Source organism: Dryobates pubescens, chromosome 4, assembly GCF_014839835.1.
Source record: "Dryobates pubescens isolate bDryPub1 chromosome 4, bDryPub1.pri, whole genome shotgun sequence".
In the NCBI taxonomy this organism is placed as follows: domain Eukaryota; kingdom Metazoa; phylum Chordata; class Aves; order Piciformes; family Picidae; genus Dryobates; species Dryobates pubescens.
The window spans coordinates 43562049-43580175 of record NC_071615.1 but is presented as its reverse complement, the minus strand read 5'-3'; the positions used below and the strand labels follow the sequence as shown (position 1 = coordinate 43580175).

Genomic DNA, 18127 nt, shown 5'->3' with positions numbered 1-18127 from the left:
TATATGATATGATGTGCTGGGTCTTTTTTTTTTGCTGCTGCTAATGGCGGTATCATTATGCATTCCACAATCAGTGTTGCAGTAAATGTCATGTTCTGTGCTGTCTCAGTGTAAATATCTTGATTTTAAGATAAGTAATGAACAGTAGGGAAAGGGAAGAAGAGAAAGATGATGCTGAACAGATTCAGCTAGATTAGTGGCTGAGTCCAGATAAATAGACTTGCAGATATTTTGCCCTTATTTCACAAATTTCCTGGCATGTGGAGGAAAAGGGCAAGTAAGCAACAGGCACTCTTTGCAGTTTAGGATATCATCAGAACAAACCAATAACTGTTTTCTTTAACGCACTATGTCTCATCTGGGCATTGAGACTCCACACTGAGAATCTGAATCACTTCTGTAAGACTACTAATTCAGCTAGTGTTAATTTTAAACTTCACCTCTCTCTCCACTTTTAAATAGTAAATAGTGAATACATCATCACCAAAAGGTGATGCAGCAATTTCCCAGAAGTTCATGTCTTTCAACTTTGAAGTAGCCCAGTGATCTTCAAATCTAATATTATAAACTTCTGAAGAATCTGATCAGAAGTCATGGAATATGAATCAGAACAGCAAGACATGCTGGGCAGTGGACCACAGTGGTGAAAGGAAAACACACACTTGTTCCTTCTTTCCACAGGCAATGCATAAGCATTTAACTACCAGCTCTCACTCACTACCATACTAGGTCTTGTTTAGTTGCTGTCAGTGTTGAAGTGGAAGATTGGTGGAAATCAGGATTTATTCCAACGTTTTAAGTAGTGTGATTTCATATTTGGCCTGCAATTCCTGGGTTTGTTTTGGTCAGTTTTGTTTTGGTCAGTTCTGTTTTCTGCAAGGTTTGTGCTCAGAAGTGGTAAGTGGCAAAATTGGCACAAAGGAGGGGGCAGGAATGGAACAACCTGACTTAGACTGCAATGGGACAGGACACTCGCTCTGCAATATGTACTCTTTATCTCTTCTTCAAGGTTTGTTTCTTCTGTCTGTTGAGGTTAGTAGAATACTATTAAAATTTCCCTCCTCCCTGAGAAGCCCATAGGCATTCTTAAGTTTTACAGTGTCTGCAATATTTGAAGTGCATGCTTGAGTAATATACTTGTCAGGTTTTTATTTTATTTTAGTTTTAATCCAGAATTGTTCACCTTTCTTTCTTCAAGCATGTATTGGGAGGTGCCAGTATTTTACAGTGAACCGAGCAGTCTGAGGCTACCATCAGGAAGACCAGCAGCCGGTGCTGCTTGATCTCTCAAATAAATTCTGAAGTGCTTTCATCAGTATAGTGGACAAAAAAATCTGTTCTCTCTATTACTGTTACTGAAAAAAACAGAGACAGCAGAAGAAAACTGCGAGGAATTAAACCAGAGACAGCAGAAGAAAACCGTAAGGAATTAAACCAGAGACAGCAGAAGAAAACTGTAAGGAATTCTTTGTGGCAGAGTTTTGGAAACTGTTGGATAGTTGTTCATCCACATAGCTGTCCTGGAATGAAAGAAATATTTCCTGGAGAAGTAACCTATCCAAAATCCTCCTCAGCCATTTCTAGTGACTGGTCATATTAAAGCCATGGGTGTGTAAAACCAAACGGCTTTCTGCCTTCTGCTACTCATTTTAATGGGTTTAAAAAAGAATTTCTTATTCATATTTGTGACCTAAGTGACCATCCCTTTGAAGTGTGGCAGACTTCAGTTTAGCAGTTCTGTAATCATAGTACTTTTGAGGCACAAACCATTTCACAGTGTATAAGAATGGAGTGGAATTGTGTCCAAGTAATCCTTAGCAAATCAGTGCCTTTTGAATTTGAACTCTAACGGGTGCAGAAGTTCTTGATGCTAAATCCACCAGCTGTTTTCAGGTATTACATGTGTTTAAGAAGCTCTATATAATTTCACCACTGGATAAATACTAAATTCATTTGCCCAGGTCTCCTGGGTTTGTTTTATTCAGTTCTTCAGAGGCAATGAAATGAGACTGGGTAGGGGTTTCTCTAACTGAAAGAGAAGCTGAAGTAGGAAAGTATGGGCTTGTGTTTTACAGAGGCTGTTGCAGCTCTTTTTTCGTGTGTTCTACCTCTATGTTCATGTAGCACTATGTTTTAGATGTTAGATTCTGAAGTTAAACTTACAGTTGGTTTTTATGTGTGTGTAGTCGCACCTACAGAATCTAGAGAAACTTGTACCGGTGGGTATGAGAGGGGATTTCTAATTTGATATGAACACTTCTTGGAAGACCAGCATGTTTGTTCACAAACTTACTCTAGCACTTTCCCCTTTTCCCATTTCTCTGCTCTCAGTATTCTGGTACATGGTTTTCCAAGAAAAGTGGCATTCTGCTGTAAATAACTGAGTCTTGAGTTGAATTCACATGAAGGCACATAGCCATCCTTAGTATTAAGACAACATCTTCACTGGAGGAATAGGTTTATTTCAAAATGCATATTTTCTAGTGTTGGGATCCTTTCCCACTTTAGTTGGGCTACTTTCCCACTCTAAGGCTTAATTAAATGCTTGTGATGAATATCTAGGGAGAAATTTTTATTACCTGCTGTGGGAGCTCTTGCTGATGTTCCCCATGTTAGTATTAATACGGGTTACTTCAGGCACTTAAAGGTAAGCACAGACCTTCAGCATGAAAAGTCGTGATTCATTTCAGTGCGGTTCTGAAGAAGTAAAAATCCTGACTGATGTAATTTAAACCAAATCAAATTGACAGCTGCTGAAAGATTTGAGAGGTGGGATAGACAGAAATAGCTCTTTTAGCTTTTTTTCCCCTCACATGGGCTTACATTATCTGTTATGAGACAGAGCTGGGAACTGTGGTCAGTGGAGGGGAGATTCAGATTTAGACTTCATCACAAATTAACTTGGTGCTAATCTCTGTTACTGTTTATAATTGTCTAATGCTAACTTGGTGGATAATGAGCTGAGAAATGGGCAGGGCCAAAATTTGGAGGTGCATCATTTGAAACATGTTCTGTCTTCCTCTTGAAATTATTCTGTCTGTGCACATGCAGTAATGAAATCTCTTATTTCTGAGTGGTCGGGAATTCTTCTCTTAACTTCATAGTGCTTTTTGGTGTGAGGACAGTAGGAATTAGTGCACTGGCAGTCAGAACGCCCCCTGGTGCTCTACAGCCAGTGGTAGCTACTAATCACCAGCTCATGGAAAATTAAATGGTGGCTAATTGGTATAGCCGCTTTAAATTAAAGGTTGTGAATATTTAGTCTTGTGTCAGGGTTACCACCAAAAGAAGACAGCACAGAGCACAGATTAAAAGGGATGAATAGAAAAGAAGCTCTTCTTGCTCATACAAAGAGGTATTAACATTAAAATCGGTATTTGTCAAGATGGGGACAGCCAAATTGAATAGCGCTATGTTTTCTGTAGCATTACACTTTCTGTCTCTTGGTACTTGATGTTTTAGCAGGATATTTTTCAGTAATAAAGTGAACCAATCACGATTAAATTGTAAACTATAAATAATGGTGCAGAGTGCTAACGACATGCAAATGTAACTGGGGTATGTTGGAATAACCAGCAAGCCTGCTGTTCGAGGATCATATAACAAAACTAAGATGACAGCCTTGATCCAGCCAGTTCAGTGATATTTATGTTATCAGAATTAGGAGATAGCTTTCCAGTGATGTAAATTATTAGTCCATATACATTCTGTCTGGTTAGTGTATACATAATGTAACTGGTCATCTCAGTGGTATTGCTTACATTCTTTTCGCATTAACTCATCACGCTCCATTCTCAGGGAATTAAAAACAGGAAATAGTTTGCAGCGTAACAGAAGCACCCAGTGTATTTAACTGTGTGTAAGCACTGGGTTTCAATAGATGTACTCTGTTTTGTAAGTGCATGACAAAGCATTTATTACTGTGTTATTGCCGTATTACAGAGCAAAGAGTGCTAAATAATCAATCAGTTAATGGTCTGTATGGCAGCTTGAACACAGCACATCCATTGTGCTTATGCTGTTAGAAGGATGAGTTTGTGACGGTAGTGTAGTTGCATGTTTAGCCAGCGCTTAATGTCCTAAACTGGAGCTGACACAAATGTTTTTAAAATGCAGTTTCAGCAACAGTTTTGAAGTCCTCCAGTATTTCAGAAGGAACAATCAAGGATGATCTCAACTGTTCTCAGAGAAGTTATGTTGTTTTGTTGTAACGGGAGAGAGAGGGGAGCTGTCTCACAAAACACTCTCATGGATTATTATTAATCATATTCTAGGAATTTTTTTCAGTTTCAAGTTGAGATACAATATATGACTTGCTGGAAATATATTAGTAGAGGGGAAAATAGCTGCTTTAAGCTGAGGCTGGAAAAATGCTTTGAAAACCTGTAGCTACATGTCTTGAAGTGATACGACTTGCCAGTGAGGGGCTTGCACATTAAACTTGTTTTCCACTTGCTTTTGTGGTCTGGAGGAGCTGTTTCTAAAAAGAAGGGGAGTAAGAAATGTGTGCTAATAAATTGCCTTTGTACCATCTGGAGAGTTAATAACTTTAGTCCCTCAGTCTTCATCCTTTTGTAACGAGATGCTGCTTTCATTGCAGATAACAAAAATACCGATTATGCCAATTTCTATCAAGGTTTGTGGGACTGCAGAGGAGACTTCCCTGATGAGTTGACATTTCAACGTGGTGATGTTATCTACATTCTCAGCAAGGTATGGGGTGCTGCTGGGGCTACGTAGTTGTAAAAAACAGAGCCATGGCAGAAGGGCACATTCCCACAGTTCTATTGGGGGAAACTGGCACTCCCTTTCAAATCCTTTGTTTGCAATCAGATATTTGCTGCAATTAATTATTTTGTCAAATGAACTACAATCACATTTAGAACATAGCCGTGTAACAGGAATTAACTTGAAAGCCTGTTTATTTACTTGTTAAATCTTGGCTACCATTTGTTAACTGATTTAATGGGAGACAATGTGCTTTCTGCTTGTGAAAGTTAACCTTGCAGCATTTTAAATTATCTTGTATGTTATGTATTTTCTTTCCTGTTTGATATTCCTGACCGTGCTGATTCTGACTTTTTGGGCAACTTGCTACAGAAGATGATTTGATGTTATTTTTTGGGGGGGGCTTTCATCTTTGTGTGTGTAGTATAATTGTTCTGACAGCTCAGATTCCGTATTTATTTGCTCTGACAGATTCGGGCAATTTTTAATTTGCTGCTTTCCTGTTTGCAAAGTGAATGAGCAGTGTAATTCCCCTCATCTAAAGTGATAATAAGCATTACAAACACAACATTTTATTCTGCTTTAATGTTGGCTAGTTTTCCTCTTTTTCCTTAACTCCCTCCAACAAACCCGAGACCTCTCCTAAAAGACGTCTCTCATGGTTTGTTGAAGTCTGCTCCTGAACGATTCATCAAAGGAGATGTCTCTTTTCTCCACATGCTGGAAGAAAAGCTGAGCTTTCTAAGTTTTCATGGGAAAAAAAAAATGAAAAAAATTAAGTATATGTAAATTATATCTCTCGGATGTAATTGCTCTTCAGTACAATTAATGCCAAAGATGTGGTAGGTCATTGAAATATACCGGTAGCCCATGAAAGCTAATGGCATCTGTTTGTTTTAGTTCTGAAATCTTCTGTTTTGTCACAGTTGCTTTAAATCTTTCATGATACCTTTTAACTGTAGTGTTTCCAGGTAATAAATGTAGCAGCCTCTGTTTAAGTATATGTAAGATTTATGGATGGAAAGATAGTCCTATATAAAAATATAGAAGATGTATTACTAATGGTAATGTGACTACTTACATCTTTTGAGGTATTTCATTGTCACTTAAACTAATAACTGAATTGCATTACTGATGGCCAGGTAACACTCTTGGATTGGGCAGACTTTCAAGTACCAATTTAAAATAAGCACCTCTACCCCCTCTCTCTTCCCCCTAAAAAAAGCCCATGAACAAACAGATTCCATTGCACAAGTTTAGCAACTTGTGCTCTTCTAGTATGACGTGGGGGCTGTAAAATCTTCAGCTTGTAGGTGAAAAAAATCAATTGCTACTTCTCCCCCCAAAGAGTGAGGGATTTGATTTAAAAAAATGGAGCAGAATAGAAAAACAGTAGCTTAAGCTGTCCTCTGTATATCAACTGTCTTGTGGTCATGCTGTGATTAATCCATATTTGCTCCTTGAAACAGGCTTGCTGCTGCTGCAGATATATAGAGCCTCTCTCTTTGGGAATGATTTCTACTCCAAAATACAATCCAGAAAATTCAGCCCTGCTTCTCTTAAAGATTGTTACAGCTTTTTCAGAAAAATGAGTGTTGGCCACTAGTGTCAGATCTGAATTTAGGGTCCCTGGAGGAGAAAATGCCAGAGAATTATACATCTTAACCCTGCCCGCTTGATTCAGTTTCAAGGCCTGACCATTTATGAGTTCTTTGTCTGATAAGTGAAAATATGACCAAAGGAAAAGTGACCCTAACCATCCTGAAGTGGGTCAAGACTTTTTCTTCAAAACGTATTTCCTAATCCACTACATTAGTGCTTGGGATTTTGTGGCAGTCGACGGGAATGCTTGGCAAGTTTTTAATTTTCCCACACCATCTAGTGGCTGAAAGGGAGAGGTGCAGGCACTGACCGGGGGTGATGTGAATGGATCCAAAACGGTGCCATAAATTCAGCTCCCAGCTTGAACCTGGCTGTGGCTTTATTGCCTTTCTATCATATGTCAGCCAGGTATGAACATTACTCTTGAAAATCGCTTTTGGCTGATAAGGAAGTAAGTACAGGTAGAGCAGTGTTATAGCAGGAAGGGTGAAGCAGTCACAAAATACCGAACGTATTGTTGGCAACACCTAATAGTGCTTTGTTTTACAATGAAATATAAATGGTGTAGCTTGCTCTTGACAAATGTGGTAAGACAGATGTTTGTCTCTCCTAGTAATAGATATGCCAGAGCAATAGGTTTTAACCTGCTTTTACACATATTTGTAGAAATTAGGGGAAAAGAGACTTTTTAATTTCCAAGAAATGAGATAATTAGCACAATAGAAGTAATTATGACCACAGAATCACAGAACGTTAGGGGCTGGAAGGGACCTCGAGTGATCATCTAGTCCAACCCCACTACCAGAGCAGGATCACCTAGACCAGATCACACAGGAAATCATCCAGGCAGGTCCTAAATATTTCCAGAGAGGGAGATTCCACAACCCCCCTGGGCAGCCTGTTCTGGTGTTCTGTCACCCAGACCAGTTTAGCACATTTTGGCAAGGATACAATTTAAATAAAGCAAGAGGAGGAGTATGTTACATCTCAGTTTCTAAGCAAATGCCTTGTAGAAGATTGAGCATAGTTTCCACTTGGCAACGTTTACTTCCTAAAGTAGCTAAGCATTATGCAGAGATAAACCCTTCCTAATTTACTTTAAAGTGAGCATCAAAATTCAGTGTTAGTGCAATGAGCATGATTTGCATGCTTATACTCTGGTAATACAAATGCCTGTGCCTGACTAGTGTAATTACTGTAGAAAAGCATGTTTTTCTTGTTTTAAAGGTGCATTCAAAAGCTGCTTCCCCTGTTACCTAAATATTTATGTCTGTTGTGGCTTTTCAGCCGCTACAACAACAAAAAAAAACCTCCTCCAAACTTCCAAGTTTTTCTGTGCATGGGAGTTTCCTTCAAAAGCTGTGGTGTTGGTCTGAGCAGACTGAACAGAACTGCTGCAATAATCATTGTTAACTTTTATGTAAAAGAATTGTTAACTTTTATGTTAAAACTTGTTAGCTTTTCAGCTTAATTGGTCATCAGATAAACTCATACTATTGCAATTTTAATTCAGTATATTCTTGGCTGCCTGGGGAGGTGGTGGAGTCGCCATCATTAAAGGCGTTCAGGAGGAGACTTGATGGGGTGCTTGGTGCCATGGTTTAGTTGTTTAGGTGGTGTTGGATTGGTTGATGGGTTGGATGTGATGATCTTGAAGGTCTCTTCCAACCTGGTTTATTGTATGCATATGTATTCTATTTAGTATATTCTTGAATATTCAAGTATTAGAATAGTTAACTTTTCAGATTAATGGATCAGTGTATCTCTGCAGATAACCTCATACTGTCACAGTTTTAATTTAGTATATTCTTGAATGTTATTTTCAAGTAATTTTTTTTATATAACTTTACCTGTGAATCATGTGAATTTCCAGAGAACTATATACCCTGCTCCCTTTATGCAACAAAACTTTCTATAGCTTCACTGATACAGAGACTCATGAATAAGATTTCTTAGTTTATATTGACGGTTAGAAATGCAAGACTTGGGCATCCTGCTTGCTAAAAAAGAGGATTGCTCTTAACTCCTGCTCATTTATGGGGCTCGCCTTTACTTTCAAGACCATATGATAAATGGGGAAACAAACTGTGACATAACAATCCTTTTTTATGAATCTTCCATAGCTCTACTCAAGAAATCAATTTCCAGAGACAAAGAGAGCCGTGAGTAGAGGTAGTTCTATTTCTCATATACAAATAAAGTGTGGTACACACTGTCTGTTCACATGCAGCACCTACAGGATTTCACAGTATCACAGTATCACTAAGGTTGGAAGAGACCTCAAAGATCATCGAGTCCAACCTGTCACCACAGACCTAGGTGCATGTTTTGTGTTGGGAAATTGCACAGTTTCATCAGCCAAACACAAGGAGCAGTGGAAATTGACTTAGATGTTAGCAGGCATCTGAGTTGCAGAATTACTGACATTTCTTAACTTTTAAGCTTATTTAATTCCCAGCCCATTTATATTTATACTTACATTAAACCAACAAATAATACTGCAAACTGTAATTCTCCGTCCCTGTTATTATCTTAGGACATGCCAATGTGCTATAATGCTGCTTACTCTGATTTCATGGATCATGGAATTCTCCTCTATGACTTAACCCTTTGCTCTAGAATTTTCCATGGAAATGTAGTGTTAACTTGGTATCTGGATTGCCCTTTATTTAGTGGTTGTACATTTCCATTGTGGCACATTGTTGTTTTCAGTACAAGAAATGTCTGTTAAAATGCCCACATCTTAATCTGTTTTTTTGGCTTAGTGAAAAATACCAACCACTCCCCCTCACACCCCCCCCCAAAAACCACCAAACCAAACACAAGCAAACAAACAAAACCCCACAACAACAAAACAACAAAACACCAAAACCCAATGCCCCCCTCCCAAAAAAAAGAGAAAGAAATCTCCATAGCTCAGATTACTGCTTACGAAATAAGATACAACTCAACAGCACAGCTGTTTCATAATGAGCGTGAGCATTTTGTGCATTATATGTATAATCTTCATAAAATGTATTTATTCATTCCTTTTCAAAGAGATGTGAAAGGCATACTAAAATCCCAAGTGAGGCTGAGATCCATACTTAACAGTGATTTCTTCCCATGACCATACCACCTCTGTCTACCTAAGCAAACAGGGAACAGCAATAGGAGCAAAATTGCAGAGGGAGGTGCGTAGTGCTGAGACCCTGGCATCCACAATGTGTAATTTCAAAGTGGTTTTATGTCCCAAGAGGTCCTGGTTGTGTAGATTTGAGAACACATTAGTGGTTGGAGGACATTCAGGTGCGTCTTCTGTTTGAGTTTCATCTGAAAGAAAATGTAGCATGTGGACTCTGAGGCTGACAGCTCTGAAGAGTGAGCCAAAGTGAGGACAGTGGAAGCACTGGGATATTTCCTTTGGTGGGATGCTTCTCATCAAAGCTAAAATGCAGTACTAAGTTGTAAGTTTCCTCCTGGCTTGTTTCAGGCTATTCCTTACTGAAAAGAGAAAAATAGATACATGGCTAAGCATAAGATAAAGCAGAGGCCTTTAAGTGGAAGGTTAGTTAAGGTAGAATAATGCAAAGTGGCTCTAGCTCTGTTGGTCTGCGTGCTGATAATGCCTAAGCATTTAACAACCTGATTAGAAAAGAGATTTGCATTGTGTCATCTGATGGAGAATAAAGTGGCCCCTCTATCTTTCCCAGGGTGTTTTCAGGGGCCAGTTTGGGTTCTGAATTCAGCCTGCTCACCCTGATTCGTATTGGAACTCTTCAATTGGTGTGTCTATTTTGTCTCATGTCATTGCAGGAAATAAAACAGAACACACACACACACACAAATTCATATAATAAATCTGAAGCTCATATTCTTAAAGATGACCATTTTATTGCTATCTTAAAACAACTCTACTACCTGTGAAGAAGTCTGATCCAGTTATCTACAACATTTGTCATTTGCTGCATTTTACTGAAAGTGCTGCTCTGTGCCAAAAAGGCTCCCTGGTTGATAGTGTATCATTCAGCAGTTACACTGGAGGAAGTTCTAAAAATTTTTAGCCAGGTTGGAACTCCTGGATGAATTGGAGAGGTTTTAAAACATTCACATGCCAAAATGCCCCTTCTAAGGATATCCTTACAAGAAAAAGTTCTCCCTGCTTTCCACACATCTATAGCTTTATAGGACAAGCTACTTATTTAACCCCAAACAAGGCTAGAGATACATTTTTTTTTTTTTGCTTTGCAGGTTTAAAGTTTGCAGATCTTTGGCCTGCAAGTTAATATTACAGTACCACTGGAAGAGAGTAGGAGAAAAACCCTGAATTCACACACTTCTGTTGTGTTTTTCTTTAGAAAAGCCCCACAAGTCCATTGTTTTCTTCAAGGCATCGAAACACAATGATGATTTTCAGCAACTCTTTTTAAACCCCAAACCAAATAAAACCTCCTTACCCCACAAACATAAAAAAAAACCCCAACACCATATGTATGGAACAATAGAGATTAACTGCACAAGGACCAGATGTTCTTAACTTGTGCCGAAGTCAGTAGAAGTTAATATGGTGCAAAGCATCAGGAGATCCTCATTTACGCAGAGGATCTGTTCTGGAAATCCTCCTGCATATAAACAATTTCTTTTCTGGCATAGCAAAATTCTAAATAGTACACAAATCTTGGGTTTAGAAGGCATATGTAAGAAAAAAGTAGGTAGAGTGTTTCGACTTGGTGTGTTTTTCCCCCAAGTGAAAAAACTTTTACGATCGGTGCCCCATGGAGGCATAGGTAACAACATACACAGCAGTGCAGAGGAACTGTTGGGGTGGGGACAAGGAGAAGCATCTGCTCACAGTCTGTTCAGTTGAGAGCATTTAAGGAGCCTGTAAACCATGATGGGATTTTTTTTCCCCTCTGCTATTATAGCGTGCTGTACAGAGAGTGTTTTGCCTGTATGTTAACAGTTAAATTATAATCTGTTCCTTGCTGCCCTGTGAAATTATTTCACTTTGGTTAATAGACTTCTGCTGGGGGGGGGTGTGTGTGTGTATGTGTGTGTGGGGTTAAATAAATGCACTCTTACAGACAGTGAAAACACAGAAGTAGCTTAGAAAGTATTTGGCCATTTGTTAGGGCTGTTGTATGGTATTATCTGGCATAACGTATTCCACTGCCCTGGTGCTTGTTGTGCAGGGGTTGCAGTGGCCCCTTCTTGCCCGCCTCCCCCCACCCCACACCCCCACCCCCCCGCCTAGCATTGCTGGTATGGCAAATGTGCTCCCAGTCACATGGCAGAGCTCTGGCTGCACACTTGTGCATTCTCCTCATTGCTGGATCTGGCCCTGCCCCCTCTCCCATCCCTCTGTTTGCCTTGGAGCAATTCATTTTGCCGTTATTGAATTTCTTTGGAGAGTTATTTTCATACAGTGAGCATCACAGCACCTCTGGATCTTGATAGCATTTCTACATAAGGAGAAAGAAGCTTTGTGTTAGTAATTACCTAACATTGTCAGGAGCTGACTGCAGGCCTCTTTCTAGTGATAACAGAATAACCACATAATGTAGCTTTATAGCACATGATTAATAGAAAATAATTACACATCCTACAAAGGGATGCAATATTTCTTATAAATTGACTACAATGGTTTCCTGTAGATTAAAGGACTCTTTATTATTTTATCAGTCCTTCTGAAGTATAGTCGCTTGCCTGTGTTAGCAGGGATGTTAAGAGCTGAATACAGTGAGGGATACCAGATGGTAATCCCAGTGGTACCTGAGATCTGAAGCGGATGCTTGCAAAAGGGCCACATTTCCCAACTCTCAAAAAGAAACACAAAATTCCCAACTGTATCCACATCCTTCTGTGCATAAATCATTTCCCACGAATGGGGGCTTTAGACTCCTATTCTACACATTTTTTTAAGCAGCAGTAATAGATGTGTATGGACCTCACAACAGCAGTGTATTAATTATATTGCTATGAAGGAGTTTGTAATTGGTAACACTGATGGAAACAACACATCAATTTGGATTTTATATGTGACTTCAAGAAAGGACTGGGAGGGACTGCTTACTTGCCTGACTACTAAGCACTCTTCTTGTGGTACTGATGACAGCGAAAAGGAGGGGTTAGGGGTTTAAGGAGAGATGTCTATACTTTAATCAGTTTCAAAGTGACTGCTGTAGTTTGATTCTGAACCCTAAGATTAAGGTTTTATATTCTGGGTAGGCAGGGCCTGCGTTATATTTTTGTTGATACTTCTACAGACCGCAGATAGTTTAATTGGGACTCCTGTTGCTCTTGAGACCCACGCAAAGAATAGTAACATAAAGTAAAAGCTTCTGTGTTGCACTGTTGTCTGTCTGGTGTAATGGTTGCAGCGAATCCTTAAATTAGTTTACTAGCCCGTTACATCAACATGCATTTCATCTTCTCGCTTAGCTTCGTGCCAGAGCAATAAGTGGTGTATTAATAAGTAGCAAACTGTGGAAAGTTTTCATAACAGCAGCATGCTTGTGATTTTAATTTGAAGTATCTGAATTGTTCCTTTTAAAACAAATGTTTCTATGTTCATGTAGTGTTGCGAAGTGAAACATTTTCAATGGATCATGCAATCCACAGGCTTTTTCTGTGCCACTTGTTATATGCAGTTTAATGGGCGCTTAACTAAGCCACTTCCTTCATTTCATGTGTTATTTGTTTTTTTGGCTGATGTCTGGCAAAAGTTCCTTAATCACTCTTGTCAGTCACTTCACTAGTTCCATGTAACAGCTTAAATTGTTTTGTTGCTTTCTTTTGGAGAGATTTATTGCTGAGATTCCAGTAGTATATGTGAGTACTGCACCTTTCAGCAATTTCCCACTTCAGTCTAGAAATCCAGTTTGTATATTTAACTAGGGTATTATGAGAGAAAACATAGGTTATTTGTTTATTTAATCACCACCACCACCACTCCCAACCAAAAAAAAAAGAGAAAGAAAAAGAGAAAGAAAAAGAAAAAGAAGAAAAAGAGAAAGAAAAAGAGAAAGAAAAAGAGAAAGAAAAAGAGAAAGAAAAAGAGAAAGAAAAAGAGAAAGAAGAGAAAGAAAAAGAAAAAAGAAAAAGAGAAAGAAGAGAAAGAAAAAGAAAAAGAAACAGAGAAAGAAAAAGAAAAAGAAACAGAGAAAGAAAAAGAAAAAGAGATAGAAAAAGAAGAGAAAGAAAAAGAAAAAAGAAAAAGAGAAAGAGAAAGAAAAAAGAAAAAGAGAAAGAAAAAGAAAAAGAGAAAGAAAAAGAAAAAGAGAAAGAAAAAGAAAAAGAGATAGAAAAAGAAGAGAAAGAAAAAGAAAAAAGAAAAAGAGAAAGAAAAAAGAAAAAGAGAAAGAAAAAGAGAAAGAGAATGAAAAAGAAAAAGAGAAAGAAAGAAAGAAAGAAAAAAAGAAAAAGAAAAAGAAAAAAAGAAAAAGAGAGGCTGATCTGGAACATTATAAACCTCAGGGCATTATTTAGCCTTTAAGGATTTGGGGTGGAATGTGTACCCCCATGGGAAATGTTATGGGCAGTTCTTAACTTCTGTAGAGAGCAGTTTGCACTGAATGTCAGGGGTTCAGATACATCTGGACATTCAGATCTGAGCCATCCCCAGCAGTCCAGTTTGCAGCGGGAGGGGGAAGAAGGTAGAATTATTTTTGCAGCTTTCTTGTTTGTGTGCTCATATAATAAATGAAGGGTTTCCTGCTGGTTTTTATGTGGATTCTCTTTAAATCACACTTACTGCGGTATTTTATGGCTAGTAGGATGGAATCTCTTAAAGGACCAATTCACTGTGGAGAGGAGGAAGAAAATGTTTGAAGACTGATGCTCAACCTTCCACAATGATAAAAAAAACCACACCGAAAACCTCACAACAAAACAAACGAAAAACCCCACACCCCAAACAACGCTAAAACAAACAAAAAAAAAGGAAAAAGGAAAAAAAAACATAAAGAAAAAGAGAAAAAAATATCTGGGGCCACATGAAACTGGGCCATCAACAGGGCTTCATCATAGTTAAGTACAGGGAGAGCTGAGTACACTAAGCACCTCATAGGACCCAAGAGAACTCTCGACCAGGCCAAATACGCCAGCAGCAAATCATTATAGCTCAGGCTCTAATGAAACTCCATTAACCCTTAAGCTCCACTTGACTATTTATAACTGAAAAACTTTATCTACAGTCAAAATAATAGCTTCATCTCAGTAGGACCATTAATTCAAAATCCTACAGCCTTTTGCTTTTCTTGTCAGGAGTGCAGTGTAGCAGGAAGCAGATGTTGCTTATCAGAGATTATCTGTGTATTTTGTGTTTTTTTCCCTCTTTGTTCCAAAGTAATTTCTATCTTGCTAATCATTCCATTTTGAATGGGGTCTCTGTTTTAGTAATGCTTCATTTGTAACTCGATATACGTGCGTGTGCAATTTCAGCTGTTACAATTTATTGAACCGCTGTTAGGATTGGTCTTAAAATATTTACCTCATAGGAAAAAAATTGAATTTAGATCCCACAATACTCTTAGTTGGTATTGCTCTTGGAAGATATCATTTTCTTTTTCTTCTCCCCCAAACTATTGCAATTCATTTTGTTTCATATTTATCTCACTAAGCCTAAACAAATTTCAAACAAAAGTACATTAGTCATCTGTCAGAGAGAGGAGATCTGTTGTAGCATTTTTTTGTAAGCCTAAAGCAGTAGTAGGCTTTGTCTGTGGAAGGAGATGATGTGTCAGATATTACAGTGGTGCCTTCACGTTTGAGCAAGGCAGGTTTTTAAAGCAGTTGATTTTAAGTGTCTGAGAGTTCAGTGTTCCGATAACGAAAGAATTTCAGCTGATTCTTGCCTCTCGGCGTCACGCTATTAGATTTTAGTTACCGAGATCAGGTTTTTAATAGTTGTGATGAATGGGGGGATGGAGAGGTCAACTATTTTTAGTAGGTGTTGCAGAGAAGCGTGGCCATAATTAAGAGGTTTTTCCTGAGTGTGTCTGGCCTTTTAAAAATGTAACTTCCGTCTTTGCCTTACTCTGCCATGTGAATGGCTCTAACAAAAAAGAGACGATGGTTTAATTTTCAGTTGAAATGCTCCTAACTGTGTGGAAGAGAAAGCATCCATAAGGAGTTGCATACAAAACTCTTGTTGCATTTTTATCAGACTAAAGGTTAATATTGCATATTGTTTTCAATTAGGAGTACGATGAATTTGGCTGGTGGGTAGGAGAAATGAAGGGAACCATTGGCTTAGTGCCTAAAGCCTACATAATGGAGATGTATGATATTTGAGAGGCCTGGGTAAGTACATTTTAATCCAATCTTCTGTAATGGGTTATATGTTCCCTTGTTCTCTGCTTCATAAGTATTTCTTTCCTGGAACCTTTGTAGGAGTCCTGTTAACATAAAGATTATGGCAAAACATATTGAAGGTTCAATTAAAGCACTTTTTTTTGGGGGGGGAGGGGGGCTTCCGTATAAAACATTAAACCACAGTGTACAAGAGATGATGTATTGTATAACTACTTCCCTTTTCCAGATTATTTTTCCTTTTGTAAATAAAATTAGTGTGATTTCTAGTTAGTTTTGTTACTTTAGTCCTATGTATCTGTCTGCCTGTGTAGAAAACTGTGGTAGGGGATAGATATCTGGACCGGGTTTGATATGCACGTTTGAGGTTTGTTTTTGGTTAATGATGAACTTTCAACTTCTCTCTTCCCTGATCAGGAGAAATCTGCACTTGAAATCAAGAGTGGCGTGCAGCTGCAGTTTTACAGACCTGGCCTCTGGAAGAAGATCCAGCTGCACACGTTTTGTGGTTTCAGTGAATGCAGTCAGAGTATTGCCTTGTGTATATTAAACATGAAAAATTATAGCTGGCCATAATTCTATGGAAATGTTCTTAGCCACTTTGATAGAACTATAATGCTAGGGCGCGAAATAGGTGACAATTAGCATATGGAGCACAAGCAGGCAAATAGTCAAATTCCCTGAAAGAAGGCAAACCTATAGCTGTACAGAGCACATTAGCAGCTTTCTTTCTAGCTGTAGGTTTGTGTTGTTTCAGGGAATTTGAACACTTTTTCTCGTTGCTCAGGTTTAGAACTTTAAACTGAACTTTGAAGTAGAAAATGATTACTCAGTCCATGCATACATTAATGCCTTAACCTTTTAATGCTCACTGCATATTTTGTGCAGTTTCCTAGGAAAATCAAGGGAAATGTATGTGTAATATTGAGAGTCTTCAGGGTATTACCAAATATTTTTGTATTGTGGTTTAGGCAATGATTTTGATGTTTTTCATATATTTAGTATTGTATTCCTAAGTACTATTTTGTTACCACAAGCCTGCTCCAGGTGAACCTGGCTCTAGCAGGGGGACTGGACTATATGATCTCCAGAGGTCTTTTCCTACCTCTGCCATTCTGTGATTCTTTTGCTGGTGTAATCCTGCCCTGATGCCGTTATGACTTGGTGATATGAATAGTGTGAAAATCTGGCGAAAGATAATATAGTAAACCCCACATTTTTTGCTAAGTCGAAGATGAGCTAAATGGCAAGTAAGGATGATTTTTGTCTGCAATGTGAAATATGTTATCTGTACCTTACAGGCACTTTCACAGAGCAAAATCTGGCTACCTTGTTGATGTGTAGAATTTCTGATGCAAGTTGTGCAATAGGGATCTTCAGGTCTACATGGATTACTAGCAGTTACCTGCAGCCTTGGTGTCAAATACACAACTTTGTGGCTAAAAACAGCAGTTGAAACTTACACGTACACTAAAATACTGTCACTTGTAGACAAGGGTTTGGGCAAGTCAGAGTTAATACTTTAAGTACTCTTGGAGATGCACTTTACTATTAGCATGCAAGATCAACTTTTGTGAATCCTCCCACACGCTTGATTTGTGAGACCCTTAATCTGCCAAAGAGGCAGGTCAAGCCAGTCTGCAAATTGCTGAGCCTGTGCAGGTCCCCTTGTAGTTGCTTGTGCTGTTTATGCTTCAGGCGGGCCCTGGAAACACTGTGGGTTAAAAGGTAAAGTTGGTCTGAGCTCGGAATTAGATCCCTTTGGTAAACTAAGATGTTGTGCTTTATGTTAGCTAGTGTATTAATACTCAACGGTACACTGGATTCTAATGGGAGTCAAACAGGGTACAGAGTTGTGTTGTAATTTTTTAAAGAAGAGATAGTCATTGAAATTGATTCTGTATGTTACCAGCGAAGCATTAAAATGATAGATTATAGTCTTCAGATCTTTTACTACTTTAATTTATCAAGCGTACTTGTGGATTGTGTACAGAATGTGAAGCGTTAATATCACAGCTAGGAAAGCTCCTTCTTTCTTGTTAACATGGAAGTGTAATAAATCTGCCCGCCAAAGTGGCCTTTTATTAATTGTGCAATTCCCAGTTCCACCACCACCTACTTTTTGGGATCAAGTGCCCCCCTCTCGTCGAGACGTCGTGCCTAGGCGCCGTGCCGTTCCTAGGCGCCAAATTTGACTTGGGTGCTGAGCCGGCTGCGCTTGTATGGAGCAGCCGGGCCGAAAGAAGAGGCGGTGGGCGGAGGAGTTGCGCGGCCCCGCGCGGCCCCGCATTAGTTTGCGCGGCCCGGCGTTGCTCTGCGCTGCACTGCGCGCCCGCGGCGGTAGGTGGCAGCAAATTTTCACAGCACGGGCGGAGGCCCAAGCCCGTCCCTTTTACCCCGCTGCCGCGGCTCGCCGGCGCTTCTGCCGTTTCTCCAGCAGAGGGAGTCCTGACCCAAGCCATGAGTCGCCGGCCTGCCGAGCTTTCCTCTCCTGGGTGGTGGCAAC

The 18127-nt window shown here is 39.1% G+C and overlaps 1 protein-coding gene across 2 annotated transcripts in view; it reads left to right on the top strand.

Annotated features, from left to right (window-relative positions):
- Nucleotides 1-16740, top strand: part of SKAP2 (src kinase associated phosphoprotein 2) — a 100642-nt gene extending 83902 nt beyond the window's left edge. For both annotated transcript variants that reach the window (XM_054161200.1, XM_054161198.1), the window contains 3 exons: nucleotides 4601-4713; nucleotides 15511-15612; nucleotides 16039-16740. In XM_054161200.1, the coding sequence (XP_054017175.1) occupies nucleotides 4601-4713; nucleotides 15511-15603 (206 nt within the window). In that variant the 3' untranslated portion in view covers nucleotides 15604-15612; nucleotides 16039-16740. The remainder of the gene's footprint in view (nucleotides 1-4600; nucleotides 4714-15510; nucleotides 15613-16038) is intronic.
- Nucleotides 16741-18127: the final 1387 nt, after the last annotated feature.